Raw genomic sequence first — 25823 nt, forward strand, 5'->3', positions numbered from 1 at the left:
TGAAATATATACAAAAGAAATCTAACCATTTCTTCAAATGCCTTTTTTAAAGCTCTTCACAGATGATTGGTGAAAATCCTGAGCTTAATACTTGTTATTGCACGAGAGCTAGCTACATAAGCAGTTTTATACAATGAGAAATACTAATTTAACATTTCACATTAAGCAATTGTCATGTTCAGCTTTATTGCATGCAGTGTAGACCTAGTTCATCATATATTCTGAAGAGTGTTCTTTATTCATTGAAGTCTAAGAGAGCAACCCGCATGTCTGCCTCCTCTGAGAGCTTCTGGCTGCACTGATCTTTCCTAGTCTTCTGAACTCTTCTTCATTGGTATGTCTTAATCTAAGCAAAATACACTAGAATCGAGTTCATAGAAATGGAATAGTGACTGTGTTGCAAAAGGTTTTAGTATTAGCATTTTTAATTATATTTAGCAGGATCACAGATAAACCCACTATCAGATGTGCAAAAAGCGTAGGTTCTTTTTTTCTTTTAACTGATCTACTCTTCATCAGAAGCTTCCTCCAACCCCACAGGGGCACCGGGGGAAGGAGAAGACAGGGACAACTTAAACCATAACCTGCCAATCCACAGCATCTTGCTCTGACAGTTTAAACAGTCTCATTTGGGAAACCTGGTCTCTTCATTTAATGAAGAATCTTTTAGATTTCCTTCTCACAAGCCATTTTGTGAGGAATAACCACAATTTGACTAATGGGAGGTGTTTTTTTGGGGGGGGGGCACTGCAAAATTTCTGAAACTTAGGAATCATTGAATACTACTACCCTCACTTGCTGTTTCACATTCATTTTATTCGAAATGCATGATAGGTTGAAAAAGGTTTGAGTATTGCTTGCTTTACTTTTTAAAAATTTTTATCTCGATAATTGTATTCACATGCTAGTTGAAGAAATTATCTTCTATTCCTATTCTATTCCTAGAGAGGTTTTTTTTTTTAAATCACAAATGAGTGATGAAGTTTGTCAAATTCTTTTACCGCATCAATTGATACGATCATGTGATTTTCTTTACCTTGTTGATAACAGTTTTCCGATGTTGAATCAGCCTTGCATATCTGGAATAAATCCAACCATGTCATGGGATATAGTTCTTTTTATACATCATTGGATTTGATTTGCTAATATTTTGTTGAGAATTTTTGTGCCTGAGTTTCTGAGAGATATCAGTTCATAGTTTTTTTTCTGCTGTCTTTGTCAGGTTTTGATATCAGCATATTAGTGGCCTCATAAATGAGGAGGTATTTATTTCCTTTTCTTCTAATTTCTGGAAAGGATTGTATAAAATTGGTATTAATTCTTCTTTAAGTGTTTAGTAGAATTCTCCAGTGAACCCATCCAAACACGAAGATTTATCTTTTATTGGAAACTTTCTTTAAATTGTAAATTCAATTTACTTAATAATTATACAACTATTTAAATTGTTTATTTCATCTTGGTTAGGTTTGGGTAGTTTGTGGTTTTCAAGAATTCACCTATTTAAGTTGTCAGATTTGTGAATGTAAAGTTTGTAGTATTTCCTTCCTTCTTTTCTAATGTATGCATCTAGTGCTATAAATGCCTCTCTGTACTGCTTTAGCTGCATCCCACATATTGTAGTATAATGTATTTTTGTTACATTCTATGAAATTAAAATTTCCTTGAGACTTCCTCTTTGTATGACGGCTGCTTTGAAACCCTTGTCAGATAATTCGAACATGTCTTTGTTAGCCTCTGTTGATAGTCTTTTCTCATTCATGTTGAGGTTTTCCTGGTTCTCAGTATAAATGAATTTCTATTGAAACCCAGACATTTTGGATATTATTTCATTAGACTTTGGGTCTTATTTAATCTTTTGTTTTATCTGGCCCCTTTGACACTGGAGGGTGGTGCCAGATAGGGATGGCAGTTTAATTTTCTCACTCCGCGTTCATTGACACTTACTGGGGAGTGGCTCTTTGTTACTGGTGTGGGTAGGGGTTCGGCATCCCTAAGGGCTTCCGTTGACCACCCTGGCTACGAGGAGCACGAGTGCCTGGTTATTACTCCCTAGTGCCTGGTTATTACTCCCTAGTGCCTGGTTATTACTCCCTAGTGCCCTCCACTGACACTACCTGGCAGAGGGTTAGACACGCTCCCCACTCTGCCTTTGCTGGTGTGAGTGGAGCCACAGTTTCCACTATTTCATTTGGCTGGAGTAGAATGGTTACTGTCAAGTTTCCATCTTGCTACATTGCTCCTTTCCTGGTCTTTTAGCTCAAGAGACCAGGCTTTTATTAGGGCTGTTTTTTTTTTCTCTGCTGATGAGTGTTTCTGGGTTGCTTGATGAAATAGTTTTATTAGGATTGCTTTAAAATCCTTGTCAGATAATTCCAACATGTGATTCATCTTGGTGTTGATGTCTCTTTCTTGTCTCATTCAAGTTGTGACTTTCATGGCCCTTGGTATGATGGGTGATTTTTGATCGTATCCTGGTCATTTTGGATATTAGGAGAGTCTGGAGCTGTTTTACTCTTGTGTTTAGCAGGCAGCCTCTCTGTTGAGGGATAGCATGAGGGCCAGGTGTGTGTGTGTGTGTTCAGCCTCCTGCTCGGTCCCGGTGACAGCACCTCCACAGAAGTGTTGCTCTCGCTCTTACTGCCTCCTTGCAGACGGGCGGCATGGATGTTCAGCTTTTCGCTTGACCCTGCTAACACCTCCCCAGCAAAAGTGGACCACTGATTCACACTGCCTTGTTGCCTCTGCTCCATCCTGTAGACACATCCCCAGCAGAGGGGCTGAAGCACTGTGACCTGCTTCTGTGCGGGGTTGGGGAGCGGGGGTGGAAGATCGGCTCCTGACCAGACCGCCAATACCACAGGCTGGGAATGGGCACACTGCCTGCTTCTGCTGGGCAGGGAGTGGAAGATTAGCTCCCTGCTCAGCCCCACTGACAGGGACAGTACCAAGTGGAGGAGTTGAAGCACTGCTGCCTGCTCTTGGAGGGAGGGAGGGAGGGAGAGAGAGAGAGAGAGAGAGAGAGAGTGTGTGTGCGTGTGTGTGTGTGCGCGTGCGTGTGTGTCAGCGTGTCTTACACACTTAGCCTCCTGAAACCTCAGGACGGTGATAGTGTACTTCTTCCATGGATGTTTTCCTGGGGTGGGGTGAGTGTTGCCTAAAAGATTTCCTGTCGTTCGCCCATCCTTTTCCTGGCCTTTCGGCTGTGCGAACAGGCTTTCTTGGCACTTTTTAGTATTTGCCTCTTGTTGCTTCTGGGGTGGAGGCTTCAGTAGCACCCTATTGGGAATACATGGGAGACAGTGAGGAAACCCAGGGACCTCACTGCCGTGGTGCTGCTCAAGTCCCGGAGTCCCGGGGCAGCCATCCTCCTGTCCACTCTGTCTGCCTGCGCTTCCTTGTGTGTTCTGTACAGGGCTTTTTAGCGTTAAGAGGAAGGATCTGGAAGGACTGGGGCTACTTCGTCTTTATCAAAACTTGAAGTCTCCACGCGTCTGTGAGAATTCTGTAAACAGCCATTTATATGATGACAACATCAGTTCATTCTTCAAATATGCTATGTATCAGGTACTGTGGTTGAGCCTTGGAACTGTAGATAGGACTGAGGCAGTTCTCACGTTCAGAGACCTCACAGTTTTGTAAAGTTCACAGACCTGGGGAATCGATTTTAATTTGCCCATGATGCTCAGGTAGAAAACACGATTTTTTAATTTTAGAAATAAAAGGAAATCTAGCTCCATATCCCCCTGGCTCCTGGAGCCCTTTGCCGCCTGTTAACAGACCAAAGACTCTCTTGGTTTGTGAGGTACCAGGCAGATGAGCAGACAGGCCGACAGGCCAGAGGCCTAGCCCTTTGTGCCTTTGTCGTTACCACAGTTACCATGACTTGTTAGGGTTACCATGGAGCCTTTTGCCAGGAGCTGCCCTCTGTGGGCACTGTTTCCCTGACCCCAGCCCTGGAGGCTGTGGAGCTTAGTGATCAGTCTGGAGGACACCCCTCTGCCTCATGCAGCAGCCGGGACCTGGGGACCCACCCAGTCCTGGAGAACCATCAGCTCTTGTTGACAGCCTATTGGACGGGAAGTTCAAGTCTACTCCCTCTGTGAGTCTGAACTTTATACTAGTGAGGACTGTTAGTTCTCCCCAGAGGCGGGAGAAGCCCCTCAGGGACAAACCCCATGCTCCCTGAGTTCCTCTGGAAACTTGCTTTGGTGATTTGGGAACACCCCAAAGCAGAGCATGTTGAACTTCCCGGTGGTACGAATGAGGGCAGTGACATTTAGCTCACGTGCTCTTCCGAACTTTTCACTTGTATCCTCTCATTTAATCCTAATAGTAACCTTGGGGATAAGTGCTATTACTAGACCCAATTTTTAAAAAACCAAAAATTGAAGCACCGAGAAGTTAAGTAACGTGCCTGAGGGCACTTAGCTAGTAGGTGCTGGAGCCAGGATTCAAATTCAGGCATTTTGGCTCTAGATCTGCCATTCTTACCTTTCTTCTGAATGTGTGACAGCCTTTGAGTTTCGTTTTGCTTTATTTGTTTGAAATCACGATTGTGTCTGAAAGAAGTGCTTCTGGCCTTCGAAAAGATACCACAAAACTAAATGTAATTACAGAATGTTTCTAATTAGAAACACATTTTGTTTCTTATGAAATCACATAAATTTGATAACAGGAGTATGAAAAAGAACTTTACCAGTACATATCTTATATTTTAAAGTGTTTGGAGTATACTCCTTTAATAATCAGATTTTTAAATTTGTTTTTGAAAGTAGTAAATAATGGTTTTGTTAGAAATTCTTGCCTTTTCGTTCAGTTGTTTATGGCTCAAGAGAAAATTTAACTAGATTATTTTTATTAGATCTATTTGTCACATTTCTTTGCACATTTGTGATATTTTCTATTGCTTTAGGTGCCTTTTGTTCAAGTTCAGGTAGTAGAATAACTAGAAGGATGTGATCACAAATCATTATCTGAATATTTTCCATACCATTAGATTTAAATTCCACTTTAAGGGCTTATTGTAACACAGAAAAGATTTATGCTGCCCTTTACCTTGGTTTTTCAATGAAAACATTTGTTTTTCCATTCATTTAAAATGTGGAATCAAGTTTCATTTACATACGTATTTTACAGGCTTGGTAGTATAATCTAACAATTTGTTCTGTTCCTTAAAAACACAGTGTTGAAGGTATAATTTTGTCATGTTAGAGAATAATGTATAATTTCTCTTAAAGTCATTCGTTAATTTTCATTTTTGTGCCATGGTTCTTAAGTTTCCACAGGCACTTACCCAACTATATGATTTATCTGAATCAGGCATATTTTTCAAATTCATATTGATTATCATCCATGCTACTTAGATACATTTTGTTGATATAGAAAGACTGTTAGTTCTAGCTCAAGGGAAACCATAGGAGTGAGCTTTAAAACTTAAAATTCACTAAGCAGACATTTGTTAGAGCACCTGCTGCAGTGAGTCCTGGATGTTTAGGGTAAAGAGCGAGAAGGGCATGACTGACGATTGTAGAGAGCACGTATTCTAGAAGGGAAAGCCTTATGATGGCATAGTGACCGCAGTGTGATCTCTGCTTTTGAGAAGTTCACAGATGGTCAGAAATTGAAAATATCAAAAACCAGTTCATTCATTTCAAAACTCAGGTGGTTGATCCTTTTAACAAGATAATTATCTTTATTTTCCGTGGTGTTTTTAGTTAGAATAAAATTTACTTAGCTCATTTCTATGCCCTGTGTGTCCTTTGCCTTGTTTCTTCTCGGTCCCTGTAAGATCCTTAAGTGGTATTTAGAGCAGCCTACCCTCTTGGGGAGCCTTTCTGCTAGATCTTTGGGGGCACAGAGGTACATGAAGCACCTACACTCACAGATCTTAATTATGGTCTGAGGTGGGAAGTGAGGCTGAATGGCACATCGCAGATTCCAGTGCATATGCGGTGAGAGCCTGGTTGGAGGTGTGGATGGGGTACGAGGGACCACAGAAGAGGAGCACGCAAAGCAGGTTGGGGGATCCTGCAGTGCTTCTCAAAGGAAGGTTTTGAAAGAGGAAAAAAAAAGAATTAAGTAGAAGTAACAGGGTTGACATTTAAGTAGCAGTTAAAATCACACTTCCATGGGTACTCACTCACCCAAAGAAATACTCTATTGAATTGGCCCCATTCTGCTTTCTCTGTAGCAGTTACCAATATCTTCTTGTCTGTTATTCGTTTACTTATTACATGTCTCTTCCATCCAGAATATAACTGCCATAAGAACAGAAACTCCCTTGTCTTGTTCCCTGTGTAAGCCTAGTGCTTCAGCACGGTGCCTGCCACATATGAGCTTGGAGAGTGTTTGTTGATTGAGTAAATGAATGAATGAAGAAAGAATGAATGCTGGAGGCAGAGTGTGAGCTGATAAATGCAAGCGTGTGTGAAGATTCAGTTAAGAAACTGCCAATAATTAGGTGTGACAGGAGCAGGGTTACTTTTTCTTAAAGTTAGGAGAGGAAGCATGTAATCAAAACTTTATCCTGGAAGCCTTGGAGAGCTGTTTTTCTTTTCCTCAATTTGGTGATTCACAGCAGAGTATGTTTTGAAATATCTATTATGTGCAAAATCGATGACCTCACTGAGGCCCTGGGAGAATATTATAAGAAGATTTTTAACTAGAATGTTTCAGTGATATATATTTTTTTTACGCCTACAGCACCTGGTGTTCCTAGGTGATCTCCCATCCAAGTACTAACCAGGCCCAACCCTGCTTAGCTTCTGAGATCAGATGAGTTTAGTGATATTCTTGACTCTAGTAACCAGACAATCAATAATTTTGTTAGGTTATGGTGTTCCTTGGCTAATTCTCTAGAAACATTGAACTACTCGAGACTTATTATATTCCATGGTTGTTTCAAAGGCCTGGCAACTTTGGAGATTGTCTCTTCCTCCTTCTCTTCCTCTTTTTTGCATTACCAGTCAAGGTGGCATATATGAGGTGATCCAAATTCTTTTGATGATGGTAAACAGTCCTTCTTCTGTGCCAGTATAACAGTCTGGTACAGTTTACTTCATCACACATTTTATTATGTACCAATCATATATAAGATAAAGTGCAAGGTTCTTGGATATAGCGATAAACCAGACTTAGCTCTTTCAGAAATATTACAGACAACTGATTCATGTTGGATATTCATCTCTTTCTATGGTGGAGAAAGTGAATCTGATGTGTTCTAGTTTCCCCCATAGTGTATAATATGAAATGTGATGAGTTTTTCTTAAATTAACATGATACTTTGAAGATGTTATTTAAGAAAAGAAAAATTGTTGCTCCCTATGTTGAATGTATTCAGTTTTCTGCATGGTTATGGTTATGGCAAAACAAAACAGTGACTTGGAACCATTTTCAGATTTTGTTTGTACCATTCTCTTTCTTTATCTGCTTATGTGTGAACATACCTGTCAGAAAGCGTGATGACGGCGTCCCTGGAAGTAGCCCACTTCAGTTGTCTGAACAGTGAGCTTCTAAGTTTCTCTTGCTATAACCTATCTGTGTTTCACATCTTGACGCTATTGTAGTAACCCTGCACTGGAGGACCTTAGGCCTTAGTAACCTAAAGGTATTACAGAGGACATAATTTCTGTTGCTTTTGAACTTTGGAGTTCCCTAAACCATATTTCTGTCCTAAAACCTAGTTATATTTCTCACGAATCAGACATTCTTAAGCAGTGAGTATAAAATCATTTTAGCTATACCTTCTCTAACTTCAGCAGAAGGTATGAGTATGTACTCATGTACTGGTTTTCGTTAGGACTCCCAAGAAGCAGTGAGCAACTTGCCTGTAGTAGCTCTGCTATTATTAGTTTTCTGCACATTGTTTACCCACCAATATCTGCAAAATGTAAGTATGCTGACATCGATGGCATCTGCATAATTTACTGGAAAAATTGGCCATGAGAAAGTTAGGCACAGTCAGTCAAAGTAATCTATAGTAAGCTGTCTCTCCATCACTAGTTCAATAGAACAGTAGATTTTTGTATCCACTTGAACCATGTGTTTTTATGTCAGTCATCGGTTTATTTTAATTTTAAGCCTTTCTTTGTTTTTTCTTCTATCGTTATCCCTGAATCTTTATATGTTTAACAAGAGTAATATTTCTGGAATACCTGGTGGTTTATTTTTGATCAATAAGTTGGTTTTCCTCTCCTGATGTTTTTTCTATCATGGTTCCAGGTAAGAGAGTACGGTGAACGCCTCTTTGTAGGGGAAATTCTTTCGAGACTTAAAGGAGAAATGAGAGGAGTCAGGGCAGGCAAGTCTTGATATTCCCTTCCCTTGCCACCGAAAAATGAAGGAAGTTTATGCCCCATTCCCCTTTTGGGACTCGGAAGAAACTGCCTTACAAGGTTGCTTCATCACAACGTGAGCAGTGACGGCAGAGTGAAATGGGGCAGGATGTGGTTAGGTGGAGAGAGGATTCCTGGGCCTCCTTCAGCTTGTGAGTGGCTTCCAAAGAATCCCAAGGTACCGCACGCCTGAGTGAACCTGTCAGTCGGATGCTGTGCTGAAAGGCAGGCTGATACCAATAACGTAGTTGGTGGCCAGGTCTCGGGTGTAAATGAGACTGCGGAGCCTATTTGTCTTGACTGGAGCCTGTCTTCAGCACCAATTAAAGCTGAGAAGGAGCCTAGCAACCAGGCCAGACCCCTGGGCTTTAAGCCAAGATTGCATACCTGAATCCACAACCCTCATGGGGTCCAATAACAGCATCAGGCCAGTGTCTCCGGCTCTGGCCTATAAGGAACCTTGTCTTAAAAGACCAAAGAGCCCAAGAGGACAGCTCAAGGGCCTGTGCGTGTTTATCTGAGAGCCCTTCTCTCACCGCAGTTATATTAACTTCACACCCCCCACACCTGCCATCTTGGTAAAAGCAGGGAGAAAATCTGAGGGGAAAAAGTAAGCATCTACCTGAAAGAGGCCATAAACCAGAAAGGATTGAGCTACTATAGAATGCAAGTTAGAGTCAAAGTCAGAGTTTGAAAAGCAAGGATCAATTGGTTATAGAAAATTTAAAAGCAACATTTTCTTGGCACACCTTAGATTTAGTCTTTGAGGATATATTTCTAGTGTTTAAATTTTGCCTGATTGAGCTTGCAGATTGCCTGCATTTGGCATACCTAATTAATGCTATTTTGTCTCAATTATTTGATCACTAGAAGTGAAATTTTCATTTTCTCATTATCTACTCATTGTTACAAAATAAGGGCAAAATGAAATAAAATTATAACACAGTTGCCCAACAGCTGCAGCACAGGCTATTCATTTGCTGACAGTCCATGGTCAGAGCCAGGGGGTGTTTGCAAAGTGTGCGGTATGTGAAAATCAAGTGTGACTCGAATTTTGTATTATCTATAAATATGGGTCTAAATTGTTTTGAAAGTTCACCTTTCTCTTTCTATTGAAAAGAGTTGCTATTTGCTCTGCCAGAGGGGTAAGTGAAAATTGTTCTTCGAATGCCTCATTTTTCGTCTTGATAACTACATTTGAATTTCTGAACATTTTATTAATTACCTAATCTATAATATTAATATAGGGTAGTAAATTTATATTTGTCTGTAACTATGAGGTGCATTATTTTTAAAGGATTCATTTTAAATCATCTTTATAGAGGTATAATTTACATATAAGAATATACTTTGTATACAATAAGAAGTACCCATTTTAAGTGTACAGTTTTGTATGAACTAGTTGCCTCCGTTCATCACAGGTACACCCTTTGATATTATCAGCCAGTGTCCCTTCAGCTTGATATTGATCCACTAACAGTTATACTGGGCCATATCAGAAGTATTGACAAAGGCTTTCTAGGTGTATGGGTTTGTTTGCATTATCAACTAAATGGTCCTAGACTTTTTATGTTTATTACTCTTATATTCGTGGCACTCAAAAGTCAGCCTTCTGGCCTTCTCCATGTCTTACAGTCTTACTGGGTACGTTCTCTTTTAATGTACAAACAAAAATAGTTCAAATAAAGGCTGGGAATTCCAGTGGCCTCCTTAAGAATGTGGCTTACATTTTCAAGAGAGCCTCTCCCTTTGATTTTTCTCTTATGTCTCACTTCTAGAGGCTCGTTCCTTCTTTCTGTTCCACAGCAACCCAAGCTTTACCCCTTTTCCCTCATTTCCCCAAAGCCCTGCTGCTAACACCAAACGACCATTTGTAACATGTTTGCACTGAGGATTTAGAGATCATGTGACTTTACAGCACTGTAAGCAATATCAGTATTAGCCAGTTCTCAGGTCTATAACTATTTCTGTCACTAAGAATGTCCCAGCACAAATGTTAGATGTTAGTAGTTATGTGACATCTCTGTTTTCATATGACATTTTGCCAGGCTAGAGGAAATCTTACTAGTTTTGTCGCAGAATGGAGTAGAGGTGACAGTGAAGGAGAATAGTCCTTATTGTTTCAGGTGGAGAATATAATATATAATAATTTTTAATTTAGTAAGCCTTCTGATGTAACTTGATGAATATTGGCAACCTGGTAACTGCAACCATTTTATAGTAATGCTGTGGAATAAAATTTTAACAGAAAGAAAGCAACGTTGGTTTTGCAGTACATTTTTAAGATACGCAGGAGGCCAGTAGCAAAAGAGGTATTTATTTAATTAAGACAGTTATAATTCCTTCTGAACTTTTAAGAGCTTTTTCAAATTCCTGCCTACTAAAAGACGTTTGGAGAGGGCCAGATGAAGTTTTGAAGGCTCTTATGTTTCTTTCATTATCTTCATTTTTTGAAACTTTCTAAAGAAAGAAGAAAACAGATCTATCTTAATGCGTCTCCTAGTAATACACTGTCTTTAAAAAAACTTAAATGTGTATATTTGTCTTCTGTGTTCTTATTTTTGTTTTTTAAATTCCTTGTATATCAAGGAATGTCTTTTTTCCTCTTTAAAATTAAGGTAGGAAAAGGTGTTTTTCTGCTAAGCTGTAGTGGAATTAGTAAATGATATCCAAAAAAAGGAGGAGGACCCGGGCCAGCAGGAGGTAAGTTTTGAATTAGTAATGCAGTACAGTGATCTTCCTCTCATGCTCAGCACACTTTTGGACCAGTCAAACATTTATTTCTTACCCACATGCTTGGATGCAGTCCAGTGGTAGATCAGACCTTTATCAAGTGATCATATAAATATGTGAAGGTACGGGGAATTTTTTGGAAGGTGTCCTTTTAATAAAGGCTATGAAGAAGATTTAGGAGGCAAAATTCAACAGCACTTTGTGATAAACTGACTGGATGGGTTTGGAGGTGCAGACAAAGGAGATGTCAAGAGTGATCCTAAATTTCTGCCTAGAGTTCATGAGATATTCATGAGATACCAGGAGAGGAGACAGGACCAGGTTCTGAGGGAGAAGATGAGGGAATGGTTAAGCATTTGATCTAAATAGTTTACACTCTTTTACTCTGATTTTACATCTCAATAGAGATTTGAGGAGGGCAGATTTAGCCCTGGGGAGGTAGAGGCATTTGATGCTCCGATGGAGATAAATGAGAAGATAGATTTTGTTGTGTAGGAATTTTATTACTGACTTGGCTTGAAGGCAGTTGTTTTCTACACGAGTCTTTGTATGATCCCTCTTTCTGATCCGTATCTTCCATTTTTGGCTCCGTGCTCTCTCATGTCTTGATAATATATTAATATTTTCATAAGACTATCCTCTTTTTAGAAGCTGAGCATAAATTCATTATGAGTTTTCCTTGTAATGCTTTTTAAAATGTAAGCGTTTTCTTGAAGTACTTTTAGCATGCAAATTATGAACAGTTTAGAGTTAACACCAGTATTTCCTGTGACAGTATCCCGGTAATGTGAACCTTTGTAGCAGTTTAGCTAGCTGTTGGTGTAGACTTTGTTTGACTCTGCTAAATTGTTTTTGGCCAAATGCACTGAATTTTTAACAAGAGTAATTAATTTTTTTACTATATCTTTTGGTATATTTCACTATATAATTTTTAAAGGAGCCATGTTACAAAAGTTATAAAAGTGATTGTTTTGTGATAATGACAGAATATAGACATTTTAATGCCATGATTAATAGTTTTAATAATTTTCGAAGAATTAGTCTTTTAATCATTTTATTTTCAACTAAAATTTCTTTTCACAGTATATTAGTCTTTTCAAAAGTCTTTTCCTGATCTCAGCAAGTGGTCAGACTCCCTTTCAAGGGGTAGTGTTTATAGCAGAATACCACAAAATGGTTAAAATTAATAACTACAGCAAGGTTCCTCAACATCAGCACTTTTGACATTTGGGGCTAGGTCATTCTTTGTCATGGGCACTGTCCTGTGCACTGTAGGATGTTCAGTATCCCTAGCCTCTGCTCACTAAATGCCAGTAGCCCCCTACCCCATTGTGACAACCAAAAGTGTCTCCAGACATTGCCAGACTTCCCTTTGGGGGAAATAGGGGTGGTGAGCACAGGCATCCCCAGTTGAGTACCACTGAACTAGATTTATGTTTAAATCTCAGATATACAATGTCATGCTTAAAAAAAAGCTGTTGCAGAAAGATGTGTACAATAACATGCCAGTATACATGATTTTCACTGTACAGAGCAGTAGTAAAATTGCTTACGGGTCATTCATAGTAATAAAAATGTGTATGGGAATGGTACATACCATTACCTCTGGGGAGAGAAAGAATGGGGATGAAGGTAGACATATTTATGACATTTTACATTTCAGAAAGAGAGATCAGATGCAAATAAATCAACATATTATCAACTTAAATCTGAAAGGGGTGTACATTTTTTCTGTATATTTACACAATCAATCTGTTTTGAACTCCTCTGGCATATCATATAACATTTGTTGTACTTTTTAACTTTTGTCATACATTTTAATTTACTGTCATCCATTATTATACACCAGAGTACAAGCATCTGTGTATATGAGACACTTCATTTACTCATGTCAAACCCAGGATGTCTCACAACATCACATAAAGCAGGGGGACCAATGGACAATTTTTAGCTGAGTGACTGAAATACTTTCCTCCTTTGCTATAGATTGTTTTCTTTCTGAATTTGTCTGAAGTACTTAAATTTAGTAATCTCACTTTTAGTTTTGACAGACTATAATAGTTTACAAGTAATAAGCAATACAAGTCAAGTAAAAATCTCTAAGAGATTTCTTAGGAAATAATTTAGTTTTTATTACTGCATATCCTGGATAATGTTTTGTAATTCTATGGTACATAGCAAACATGTACTAGCTCCATTGTATCTACCTGCCATGGAATATATCTGTGCTTGAACTTACTCCCATTTTGTAATTTTGCTCATCATGTAAAAATAAATAATTTATCTAAGTTATTTTAGCTTTCTGTGAAAAAAACTCAGAATAAAGATGGGAACGTTGAAATATTTGCACATACTTCTTGGTGTATAACTATTATAACAGATGTTATTTAGGAAACTAATTGAAAATTTTTGTTGGTGCTAACATGTACTTTTGAGAAAAACACAGAAGAGAAATAATGATGCTTCTCCAGTGGGGCATGTGTGTATTTCAGAATATAACTATTTCAACATACATAGCTCTATTACTTCTTAGCTGTATTATCTTGGGGCAAATTATCGGCCTTGTGTGAAAGCACTTAGACACTTGGGATATTTGTATACAAAACATGGATTGAAATATTTTAAAATATTTTAGTTGTCAAGTTGTATTCCCTGCTACTTGGATGAAGAAATAAAGAATTTCTCCCCAGGAAGGGCCTCCTCAGAGAATAATTCAAGAATGAACTATAGAGTATAACCTTTGGAATGGTTTAATCCATGAACAGTAGAGTAAAATAAAATCGATAAGTTTGTTTCTGTTCTGTTTTATAAATGCATGTTGGATATTTAAAATTACAGAGCAGAACATTTAAAACAATGACTCCTGCTACTTATATTGCGTATGATCGGTTTAGGGAATTCACTGTTCCAGAGCATAATTAAATCAAGTTATATAACTGCATTTTCAATAATTTAGTAATTTTTTTTTATTGTTAATACCAACTAGTTGCTTTGCCAACATCTTAAGAAGGGACAATTGATTCTGGGAATAAACCAAAGACTCGGGAGCTTTAGACAGAGGCAGGAGTGAGTTTTGGTTACAAGTACAAGTCTCTGTGTCTAGTATAGTTGTTCAGTGGTTGAGGCATGATTTTTACGGGGTAGAGATCTTGAGACTACTGGAAGAAATGCTATAGGCCCTCGAGATATTTTTCTATTTTTTACTACTCATAAAATTTATTCATTTCTTTTCTATTTTTTTCCCCCAGCTGGGAAATTTATTCTGGGAAATGCTAAATGCTTCGATATAGCTTGTTCACTCATGGAGATAACAGTACAATTCAGGAACCTCTTTTTGCATTTCACAGTAATATAATTCCAATTTTGAGGCAAAATTAAGGGCGAGGTATGGAATTATCATTAATGGTTTACTCATGTATTTTATCACATTCTTAGTTGTTTAAAGTGTTACCTTTTAACTAGTTGTTTAAATAAAATAAGACTGAATCAAGTAGCATATTATGCCTAACATGATAACTACAGCTGGTGGTATTCTGTTGCAGACATTGTGGGGGCAATGGCATGCTTTTGTGAATAAATTGCATTTAAAACACAGTTCTTCAGAGTTATTTTTCACATATTTTCCTTCTTTGTCTACACCTATGTTATTAGCGTCTCAGGGTGGCGGTAGTGCAAGTAATAAATCTTGGCTTTATTACCAACTACCTCTCCACTAAATACCCATGAAGATATTTACAAACAAAAATTCATAAAAGTTATGTAAATTAAACTAGTTGTCAGAGATCTTTGGTGAAGTCCAGGGAGGTGGGTTGAAAAGTACAGCCTTGAACATCATGCTATTTATTCTGCTTTCTGAGCTAGCATAAGGCAGAGTATTCAAAGGTAGGAAAAGACTTGGGCCCATGCCTACAGGGGCTGGAAACAGGTGGTGGTAACTGTCATCTGACCCTGTGGGAGCTGGAGTTCTCTGTCTGCACTAGCCCACGTCAGTACCTGTATAGCCAGATCTTTTCAGAGACCGAATGCCCCAAATACAGTAAGGCAGGATGTAGAGGATTGGGAACGGCATTCTGCATCCCAGGGTTCACAGACCCCCGTGGCCAAGGTGTAGGTGGGAGCAGGATGTGCTGGAACTGTGGGTTCAGCAAACAGCTTATGCAGAAAACCCTGCCCAGGCAGTCCAGCTTCAGACTAGCTAACCCAATGAGCAATGTTTGCTAAGAATCCAGGTTTTGAAATCAGGCTCGAGGGCATCCATCTGACTTTGAAATTCAAGTGGCTGAAAAACTTCTTTCTGCTGCCAGATGCCAGGCCTGATAGATCTTTTCCTGTGTTAGCATGAGTTAAAAGGATTGGGAGTGGGGCGGAAGACCTTATGAAAAATCAGTGAGAAGATAAAGAAAACATAGCTCTGAAGATTTAGAAGCAACACATAGTTTTAAAAATGATTTTTTTGTAATAAGCAGATGAAGTTAAGTCTCCTGGAGGAGAGCCAGGAGGATGTGACCTGTATAGCCAGAACAAGCTGAAACAAGGCCAAAATTGCAGAAGTCGGCTGAGATAAGGAAAGAATGTAAAGAAACCTAAAATGGAGGAAGTAAAAGAATAAAATTGATGCAGCAGTTTTGACGAATTCACTCATGAAATAGTTATTCATTATTTATTGAACAACTACTATGTGCCTGCTTTTCTAGACATTTATGATGCAGTAGTGAACAAAACATGCAAATCAATTATGAAAGATCCAACCTAAAAGTTATAAGGTTTCTAGTAGAAAATATTAGATAAATAGTAGCAGAAACAACATTTAAGGTTTCTAGAAGAAAACTTTTTTAAGTTCATTGATTTCCAGTTAATATTAGTTCAAAATACGCAAACACTTCTAGATATGTTCTGATAATTAAAAATTTTTATTCCAAGGGAAAGAAAAAGTCCCAAAAGCATCTAGGCAGAAAAAAAGTTATCTGCATAGGAACAAAAACCAACTTGGCCCCAGGCTTCTATTTCTATAACACGAAATACCAGGAGACCATCAGAACATTACTAGCCCATTTGGAGCCTTCCGTGGATGGATTAGGAAATGGCATTCCTTCTTTTAAGATCCTTCATTTTCTTCTTGGAAAAGTTCTTAGTGTGTGGATTTTGTTACAAGACATTTACTCTTATCTGCTGGAAAGTTGCTTTAAGAAACATGCAAACCTGTGATGTTTATCATGGGAATGGCTCTTTCCACGGCTTAGCAGTTCACACAACCGTGACCCTGAAGGTGGTAGAGGACGTAAGGCTGCCTTCCCAATAATTCTGGGCCTTCTAAGTTTCCATTCGTGTGTGAGGACTTTCAGATGTGTAAAGACTTGGAAAATAGATACTTCCTCAGAAAGCCATTCCAGGGTGCACACTGGCTGAACAAAACCTCAATGTGAATCAAGAACTCAGATATGTGAAAACCACAGTAGGAAAGGGCTAGTGGTAAACAGTGAAGCCAATTAAATAAATATGTACAGAAATATAGACTAAATATAATAGCTCATGTGTATATAATTACAAATTAAATACAGCAGCCCAAACCTATTCTCAGTAATAAATTTATTTAACAAAATGGTATAAAAAGAATTAACCCCAGATTAATTTAAAACAATTTAAGGTCACAATAATTTAAACTGGTTCTGGCATAAGAATGAATAGTATAGACTAGAATAGAAAGACTATATATGTAAGGGTACTAAGATATAACAAAGAATTAAAAAGAACGGGTATTGGGAAGAATGGTTCAATATTTAGAAATTATTTTAAAATTGAGATTCCCATACCCTTATCACATATTAAAATGAAAATGAATAAAGACTTAAAGAAATCATTAAAATATCAAGATAGGTAAAGGTGGATGAATATTAAATACACTCAAGCTAAGTAAGGACCGAGCACGAAAATAGTGGACATAATAAAGGCATACATCAATACATTGAATACATAATACAACACCACCCTAAATAATTCAATCTGGGGGAAATATTTGTAACAAAATTTGGCAACAAATGCGTATCCATGAATAAGTAAGAATTATTAACCTTAGTAGAATTTATTTCACTCGCCAGGTGGTAGAAGAAAACACTTCTCTCATTGATGCCGAAAGGTTTTTCTAAATGATTGTATTAAATGTTGACTGACCGTAGAGCGAGTTCTCATATACTGCTGAAGGAACTTGTGAAATGACATCTTTTTGGATATCAGTTTAGCAGTATTAGGAGCCTTTCCTGTTTATACCTTTTGACCAGTGATGTCACTTACAGAATTTACTTTGTGGAAATAAAGGTGCAGATGTCGAAGTATGTTCATTGATAGATTGGTTAAATAACCGTCCATTATAAATGGTGGTTTTAAAAATTATTTAATGACAGATCAAAATGTTCCTTATACAATATTAAGTGAAATAAAAACAACATCTAACAATATACATATTACTATTCTAATTTGAGAAAAATTTACTGGAAGAAAATAGACCAAAATGTTAACAAGGATTATATAAATAGTTTTTGACTTCGTCTTTATATTCTTTTTAAATTCTTATAGTCTTTTATACCATTTATATTCTCTTGTATTTCCTGTAATGTTTGTGTACTTTTATAAGCAGAATGAATAAAAATGAAATGTTAAGTTCTTTCCAGCATCTTCTGCCCTTAATTACATGTGTTTTCCACCAAAAGTTGAATGATTTTATGCATAAAACTTTGTCTATTTGGCTTTATTCTTTAAATATATAAACCTTATTGAGTGTATATGTTTTGAGGAGAAAGAGGATTTTCATGGTATTGGTAGGATAAATAAAATAATAAACATTTCACTTTATTTTGCTCCCTTTTGGGCAACTGTTTTATGTAGTAAATTCTATTTATGAGGTGCTAAGGGGGAAAAAAAGAAACTAATGAATTTCTTTCTTCAGGATGGTGTAAATGCACTAATTATAAATTTACATTTGTAGTCATATCAGTGGACAATTTTGAACAAAGCAAGACTTTTATAAAGACAGACAAACTTTTTAACACCTAGGATGCAATAAAAAATATATATGTGGGACTCTGAGTTGAGAGTGCAATATAGGATGAAATACTACCTGGAACAACTCCCTGCTGAGATGTGAGCAGTCTTACTCTCAACATCTCATGCTACCCCTTTCTTTGTGCTGTGACCAGAGTTTCCTGATAGTTTCTCTTGTGCCATAGGCAGGTGGTAGCTAGAGCCATTTGAAAAGGAGCAAGGTAAGAAAACAGTATCAGTCCAGTGTATTGAGAAAGAGTAGCATCCTGGAAGAGTTACCTGGTACTAAATGTACTAATATTCTAGCCAGTCATCCCCCGCATCACTCTGACTTTGCAGTTATTCCTTCCCAGTAATGAAACGTTAAAATATCAGAAAATACCTGGAAGGCTGAGTTTCTTTAAGTCAGAAGGACCGCTAATATACAAATACATTGTATTCCAAAAGCTGTCTGTATTTACAATTCTATTCCTCCATTAAGAACAAAAATGTAATACCCTTAATCTTTCTCCTCAGTAGCCTATAGCACTTTCAGATAATTTTTTCCCATATAACAAATTTAAAAGCTGGTATTTTCTTTTTTCAATGGGCAAATGAGAAATAGAAAGGGTTTGATTTATAGACATAGTTATGACTCAGGGTTTATCTTTCAGCATAATGATTAAAATGGTCTCTTTTCTTTTTCCCCCTACATTCATGATTCCTCTTGCTTTTATAAGGAACTTAAGGGAAAAGCACATATTTTTAATGTCAGTGATTTATACCTGTTGGTTATTGCCTGGTATTGTGTCCATTTTTAAAGTCTTTATTTTGATGCAGGGACAATGTTTTATTAAGACTTGATCCTACGGATTTGAAAGTGTATTCAGTGAAAAAGAGCAGGCCTGAGTCATTCAGAAGACCTTTCTATATGACACGTTGGCTTTGAAGAATATATTATTTTACCTAAAGCGTTTTTTTTTCCTTTTATAGACCAGAATTAGACACGACTTATTTAGCCTAGTGGCACTTAGTTCTGATCATTTCCATTTCCTTTCCAGCTTTATTTTCTTGTCTTCCAACCAGCAAAAGGAAAAGCAGAGATGAGCAGTGTTTCAAGTTAAAGTAGGATTCTGCTCACAAACTACTTTTTAGTCCGAGAGAGCTAAATAAGGGCAGAATAAGATAGCGATTGGTATTTGATGCAGATGTTTTATCTCAATTTGGATTTGACTATCCATGGGGAAGAGCTGGTGAACAACTAGATAGGTTTGTGAGGACAAGCTAAATGGAGGAGACTTTGAAGAGCAACTGCCAAAGTATTATAGAAATCTCTACTCTGGTCTTAGGAGCCCAATTAAAATGTGTCCATGGGTTTCAGAGGGCAGTGCAGTTGATGCTCTGTTGTCAGTCATCCTGGCACTTTTGTGTAGCTTCAAGCCATTGACGATGTTCCAGGCCTTCCGTGTTCTATCACCATCTCTGCGTTACGCCCACCCCCAGCTCCCCTTTCTCCTTTTCCTTCCCTGATGAAGCCTGCAGGGTGGTGAGAAAGAGAATTGTGGAATGAAGAAATGAGGGACTGGGGAGGAGGAGGAGGTGGAGGAGGATCTATTTTAAACTCTCTGGGTCCTTGCTGCTCTGTTTCAGCATATACCCCCAGACGACTGGGAGTCCCAATTTGGAAAACATGGGAGAATGACTTTCCTTTTGCCTCTTTTCCTTTGCAGGAAACACATGAAATTGTGGCAATCAAGAAATTCAAGGACAGTGAAGGTATATTTTCTCTCTCTCTCTCTCTCTCTCTCTCTGCATGTGTGCGCGAATAAAGCTTATTTATTATGCTTTGCTTTGAAACTTAATTCTTTGTGAATTTTATCAAATCTCATGATATCAGAAAATTCATCTTGTATTTTAAGGTACAGTCAACACCGGAAGTCTTGCTCATATGCTGGATAGAGGGCATGGTATTTATGTTTTTTCTAAATATTAAAATGAGAAAACTGATTTGAAATAAATAACTTCCATAGGTTCCCATAAGTAGCGAGTGCTGTGTGAAAGGCTTCAGTACTGGTTACTGTGATCTCCAGTTCCTGGTCAGTTAGAATCTATACAAGGATAAGTGGTATGTAGACAGTATCAAGAGAGTTATGATATTTAGAATAAGTCATTGGGAGAATAAAAACTTTTCAATGAGAAATACTGTACTTGGAGGCCTTGGTCACATGTCCAGACCATTTCAAATGGAGTATTAAAATTATCCTATACTGGACAATAAAGTTTAAAATAAAGCATCTTTTTTTTAGAAAAGTAGTGTACAAAGAGGGTAATGTACCAAAAAAATAAATAATTTCAGTAGTTCATTAGGTTTTAAATCTAGACGATTGGCCATCTAAAGATAGTCGAGTAGGAAAACTGAACATGAAGACACAGCCTTTAAGAAGCTCTAGGCAGCATTTTCCCAATTTTTTTTGACAGAGCCCCACAGTAGAAATATATTTTACATTCTAAACCAATATCCACATACGTAATGTTCTATATATAACGGAAGCAAGTGTCACAAAACGACTTTATTTTACTAATGTGAGGTTCTTCATTTACTCTTCTTTCCTGCTCATATAAATTCATATAAATGCCTATTGTGGCATGAAATACATTGTTTTTTACCACTAATGAGTCACAGTCTGCCATTTTAAAAATAGTGCTCCAGGGGTAAGAGGCACCAGCGTAGCATTAGCCTTCATATCTAATTAGGAGTGTGACAGTAAGAGTCATAGGCTACCTTCATCAGCGCGCAGTGACTGACTACCTAAGACACCAGCCTCTGTTTGTGAACAGTTGCATCACCCTCACCTGGGAGACTTAGCAAACATTACATACCAAAGAGCGCTCACTAACAAAGTCCTGGGGTGCAGAGCCGGTGATGTTTGATGTCACATGCCTCTGATGTGCTGGTTATGTGGGACGCATGCACATCAGCCAGGAACTTTAACAGCCATTGTCTCAGCAGCCTTAAAGAGAAGGCAATAAAAAAAAATGTTTTTTAGCTTGTTCTAAAAAAAAAAGAAGAAAAAAAAGAAACTGCTTCAAACGATGTACCTGTAGTCCTACAGGAAGCACTAGCCCCAGGCCAACCCACTATGGGACCATTGGAAATGAGCTCTTTGAGCAGTGGCTTTGGGCTAACCACAGGCGGCCAAGAGACAAATGGGATCTGCTAAAAAGAACGGTTGCAACAGTAGATCAAAGCATAACCTTTGCATGCATGTAAAGACTCTGACTGTGCATCGATCTTGTAAGGCAGGCACATTGTCAAGCATCAGTTTCCACCAAAAATAATTGTCATCAAAAATTTGAAAAGCAGTACCATCTAGGGCAATATGCCATTGATTTTTCAAAAAACTAAGTACCATATTCTTGAGTCCATCCTCTGCATACCAGTTCTTAGCTTTAATTAAACAATACATTCGTACCTGTTATACCTTCAGAGTGGCAATCAATAGTGTATCTATTGAAATTCATCGCGCACTGGACAAGGTACTGTAAGAGCTATGAAGGTAAATCAGGTACAGATACTTTCAAGAGCTATGACCTGTGAGTAGAATTAAGACCTGTAAGTAAATAGCAGTAAAACAGAGTAGAAAGCAGTCAGTGCCTGAATGAATTCACGTAATTTTGAGGCCAGAGAGATTTTTTTCTAGCTATGGTATCTGGAGAGTGTACGAATAGTGTAGACATTATAGGAAACATTTGATCAGCCCTTATTTCACTGAGCTGACAAAACATGAATCCAGCTCTGCCCTCACCTCTACCAGACCATTATCAGTTGTCATAGCCCAAGCATGCAGCCTTATCACCCACCCCACCCACCTTGCAGATGTATACCTTGGTAGGTACACCTATACATATTTATAGGGGGACACTTCCTAAACATTTCTATGGTAGAATCTGAAGACATATCCAATTATTCATAACTTTTTTAGTTCAGTCCTATTTTAGGAATATTTTCCTACTGTTTTAGTTCCCCCTGGGAGATCTCATACTCTTTTCTGTCTTTATCCTTCTGCTGCTGCCAGAGTAGTATCTTGCTTAATGCAGAGTGTGGGAACATGTGTGGAGAACAGCCCTTTCGGACTGTGAAGTGTACATAGGTGGTCTAGTACAGATGAGGATGTCCCTTCAACCCCTGTGTAAACCGCTTCATTCTGAAACAGTTTATTATCTTAAATTTTAGTCAGATCAATTATAACAAAATAGAGTTTCATAATATTGCTCATATTGCTACATAGCTCTCATTAATCTCTTTTATTAGTTACTCTGAAAATATCCTTTTGATATTATGGTGGCAACTTTTCTAAATCCACTGTTTAAAAATCTTTGTGAATATAATGTAATAATCCCATAAAAACATTGTTGAACCGTAATAGGATCTGAACTTGGTCTGACCCATGTGCAAGCTAATCAAGTATTCTCATGCTAATGATATCAAGAGATATTTTATGAGCCTATACATTGCCTTCTGTTAGCTTTGAAAGATTATGACTGTGACCTATTTTCTTGTTAAATATATACATATATTCACAAATTTGTATGAAATGTTTTTGAAACTACATTTTAAGATAGACCACTAGTTAGTTCAAGAGGTCCTTATTATCCCAGGATAATAGATCATTATTTAAAATGGGAACCAAAATTTCATGGTAAATAAAAGATTAGATTGGGACTTTAAGTTGAGGAAATGAAACTAAAATTACAAAAATAAGTTTATGTTATAGGTAACACAATTTAGATTATAGTAGCAACTATATGCTATTTCTTAGGAGATAAAATTGTTATCTTTTTAGGCGGAGGGGCAGTTTTTACAGTAACATTGTAGGCCAGGTCAGTGCATGGCTTTCACAATAAAAAAACGAGTCATTAAAAAGTATGCAAAAGGCTTTGTCAGTTTTCTCTTCATTTTTGTATGTTTCCGTCTTTCTTCATCCTTGTCAGTTTTTTATTGTTATAACTCTATCAGATCATTTATCAATGTCTTTGCCTATGATTTTCCCTGAAAGACTTTGACACACTGGGTGGGGATAAAAACTTTTTAAAAGAGAGGAATTTTCGAGTGATGGCATTTTTATCTGAGATCACTTTGTTAGTTAATCTTTTCTTGTTTTGATGACTTTTGCTTCTTTATACATCATCATAAATGTGGAATCTCAGATAATGAATTCTTAATGATTCCCTGAAGGATACTATTATAAATTTGTCTATTCATGTAAGTTCCCACAGAGAAACATTAACTAATAAACACCTAACCAACCAGAAGTCTCCATAGAATTAGTTCTATTCAGTATTCGGTTTTTCGGAGAAGAGAAAAATGACCACAAACCAAAAAGATAGCAGAGATTATTTAGCAAAAATGTACTTTTGAGACTCTGTACAATGATAAATTTAGCCTATAACTCCAGTCTTGTACAGTGAGATTTAATGTTCAGATGATAATCTATCACTATTGGATCATCATTCTCACACAAACACACAAATGACTGCCACCCTCAGTTTACTAATAACCAAGAGCACTGATTTAGGCTAGATAGCTTTGGACCAGCAAGAACTAAAAACGTTGTTTAGCGTTTACTTGAGATCCCGAGGCTTAGAATTTATTTTTGACATGCATTTAGATCCTCTGATGTGACAACACCTTTTGTTTCTTTGGACTTTTCAGTCTTTCTCTGAATGTACAGGTGATGGGTGAGGAGGGATCCTCCCTCGTTGTCACTGGGCCTCGGCACATAACAAAGAGGCTGACTCTCAGGGAGCTGTGTGGCAGTTTTCAATTAACGTGGAATTTAGGTTGTGTCTCTGCTGTTACTTCAAATAAAATGCTTGCATTCAACATCCTGCTGCTGTTTATGTTTTCTATAGGTATTTAGTTTTCCCTTGGAGTGGACATATTCATTCTTTTTAATCATGAGAAATTATTTAATTGATCATCCATTCTTTCCTCCAATTTATTTCATTTTTATTTTTACCCAGACACTTCAAAGCTCTATTCTGATCTCTGGATCAAGGGAACTCTGGTCTCTTGTTTTACCTAAGGGAACAAAACAAGAGTTCATAATCTGTGGTCCTTAAATTCAAGAACTTGATTTCTCTGTAAGAGAGGCCTTGAAACACACGTTCCAACCCTTGGTTAAACAGAGAATTCAATTGACTAAACTGGAGCATTCTGACTAGTCCTGTTTTCACCGCCCTTGCTTTAATGTCCAAAATAGATCTCTTTCAAACTTCAAGGATTCTTCTAGGATTTGGTGAACATTTTGCACCTTTCATGATTTAATAAATTTCCGTTGTGCTTTTTCCCTGGACTTTGTGTCTGAAGATTTAAGTGCTGTCATCTCTTTTGGTATCTATGACAGCACCACTATCCAAATCTTCCTGGCCACGTGAATTGCCCTTCTGTTGATGTTCCTCCTTCAGTCAGGGCAACCAGACTCAAACATGGTACTTTTTTGGTTTTGTACAAGGACGGATTGACTTTTTTCCCCTCCAGTGTACCTGTTTAAAGTTCCATCTTGGTGGTGGTGGTAGGGCTCTTTGGCTATACAAGAATGTCAGGGTTGTGATTTCATAAAGTAGGTTACAGCTATTTCTGGATTTCTTTTCCAAGCCCACAGTTCTTTAAAAATAGAGTTACAATAGAGTTTCGGCTCATCTTTAGGTTTTTCTGTTTTCATCACTTATCTTTGCATTTCTTTAGCTCCTGTGATCTTTCTTCTTAAAAATTGTTTTCTTCTACTTTAGCGAATCTCTCTTCTTGATGTTTAGATATGTTAACTTGTCCTGCCGGTAAGCTTAGAAGTAGGTTTCTTTTTTTGTTTGTTTGTTTGTTTTTTTACTAAATGGCCTTTTTCTACCCTCCATTCAGTCACCACTCAGTAGGATTTATACAGCTTTGTCAAAGTCGAGGCTCATCCTAAGTTCAGCACCCTCAGCGGTGATCGGGCCGGGTCCATCGGCACGCACGTCAGCAGGAATTGCATGCAAGTGCCAGCTCTTAGAGCAGGAAGGACCGTCACAATCATCTAGTAGGACCCCAAACCTCAGTTTATAGCCAAGGAGCCGAAGGCTCAAAGCTGCACAGCTGGTATGTGGGTAACTGAGACGAAGATGCAGACCCCAGGGTCTTCCCTGAGTTTTCCAACCCCCAAAGCACGATGCTTTGCCACTCTGCTGAGTAGTAGCAGAATCTAGACCTAAACCTTGCAGTTCTGACTCACTGTCCGAAGCTTGCTCACTGTCCTGCACCATGTAGCCTATGTCCCTGTGTTCTACTCAGTGTCATGTCCCCTTCACTCACCCTGAGAAAGTTATTCTTTCTAGACTTGGTTTCCTCATCTGTGAACTGGTGACTGGCTTCAATTAAGAATCCACGAGATTCTGTCAACTAGTAGGCTTGAAATTTCTGTGCTCACTTCAGTGGGTTCTGCGCCCACCTTTAAAAAACTGCCTCACTGAAGAGTGTTGCTACTTTCTGAACCTCTGAGGAGAGAAACACTTGTAAATGGAATGTGCATTCCTTTTCTCTGTCACCTGATCATTTAGTGCCCTAATTTTCATTATAAAGTATAGGGAACCCAAAAAGTACTCAGAGAAACAAAAATGATAGGATATATCCAGTAATGAAGAGTATCCATTTTGCTTATACTTAGGGGATTAATAACTCCACTTCCTGCCTATTCCCTTTTATTACAT

At 37.9% G+C, this 25823-nt stretch overlaps 1 protein-coding gene across 7 annotated transcripts in view; it reads left to right on the forward strand.

Annotated features, from left to right (window-relative positions):
* Nucleotides 1–25823, forward strand: part of CDKL5 (cyclin dependent kinase like 5) — a 155073-nt gene that overhangs the window by 74075 nt on the left and 55175 nt on the right. For all 7 annotated transcript variants that reach the window (XM_023532316.1, XM_023532318.1, XM_023532317.1 and 4 more), the window contains exon 4: nt 19811–19856. In XM_023532316.1, the coding sequence (XP_023388084.1) occupies nt 19811–19856 (46 nt within the window). The remainder of the gene's footprint in view (nt 1–19810; nt 19857–25823) is intronic.

Source organism: Pteropus vampyrus, unplaced genomic scaffold, assembly GCF_000151845.1.
Source record: "Pteropus vampyrus isolate Shadow unplaced genomic scaffold, Pvam_2.0 Scaffold81, whole genome shotgun sequence".
Lineage (NCBI taxonomy): Eukaryota > Metazoa > Chordata > Mammalia > Chiroptera > Pteropodidae > Pteropus > Pteropus vampyrus.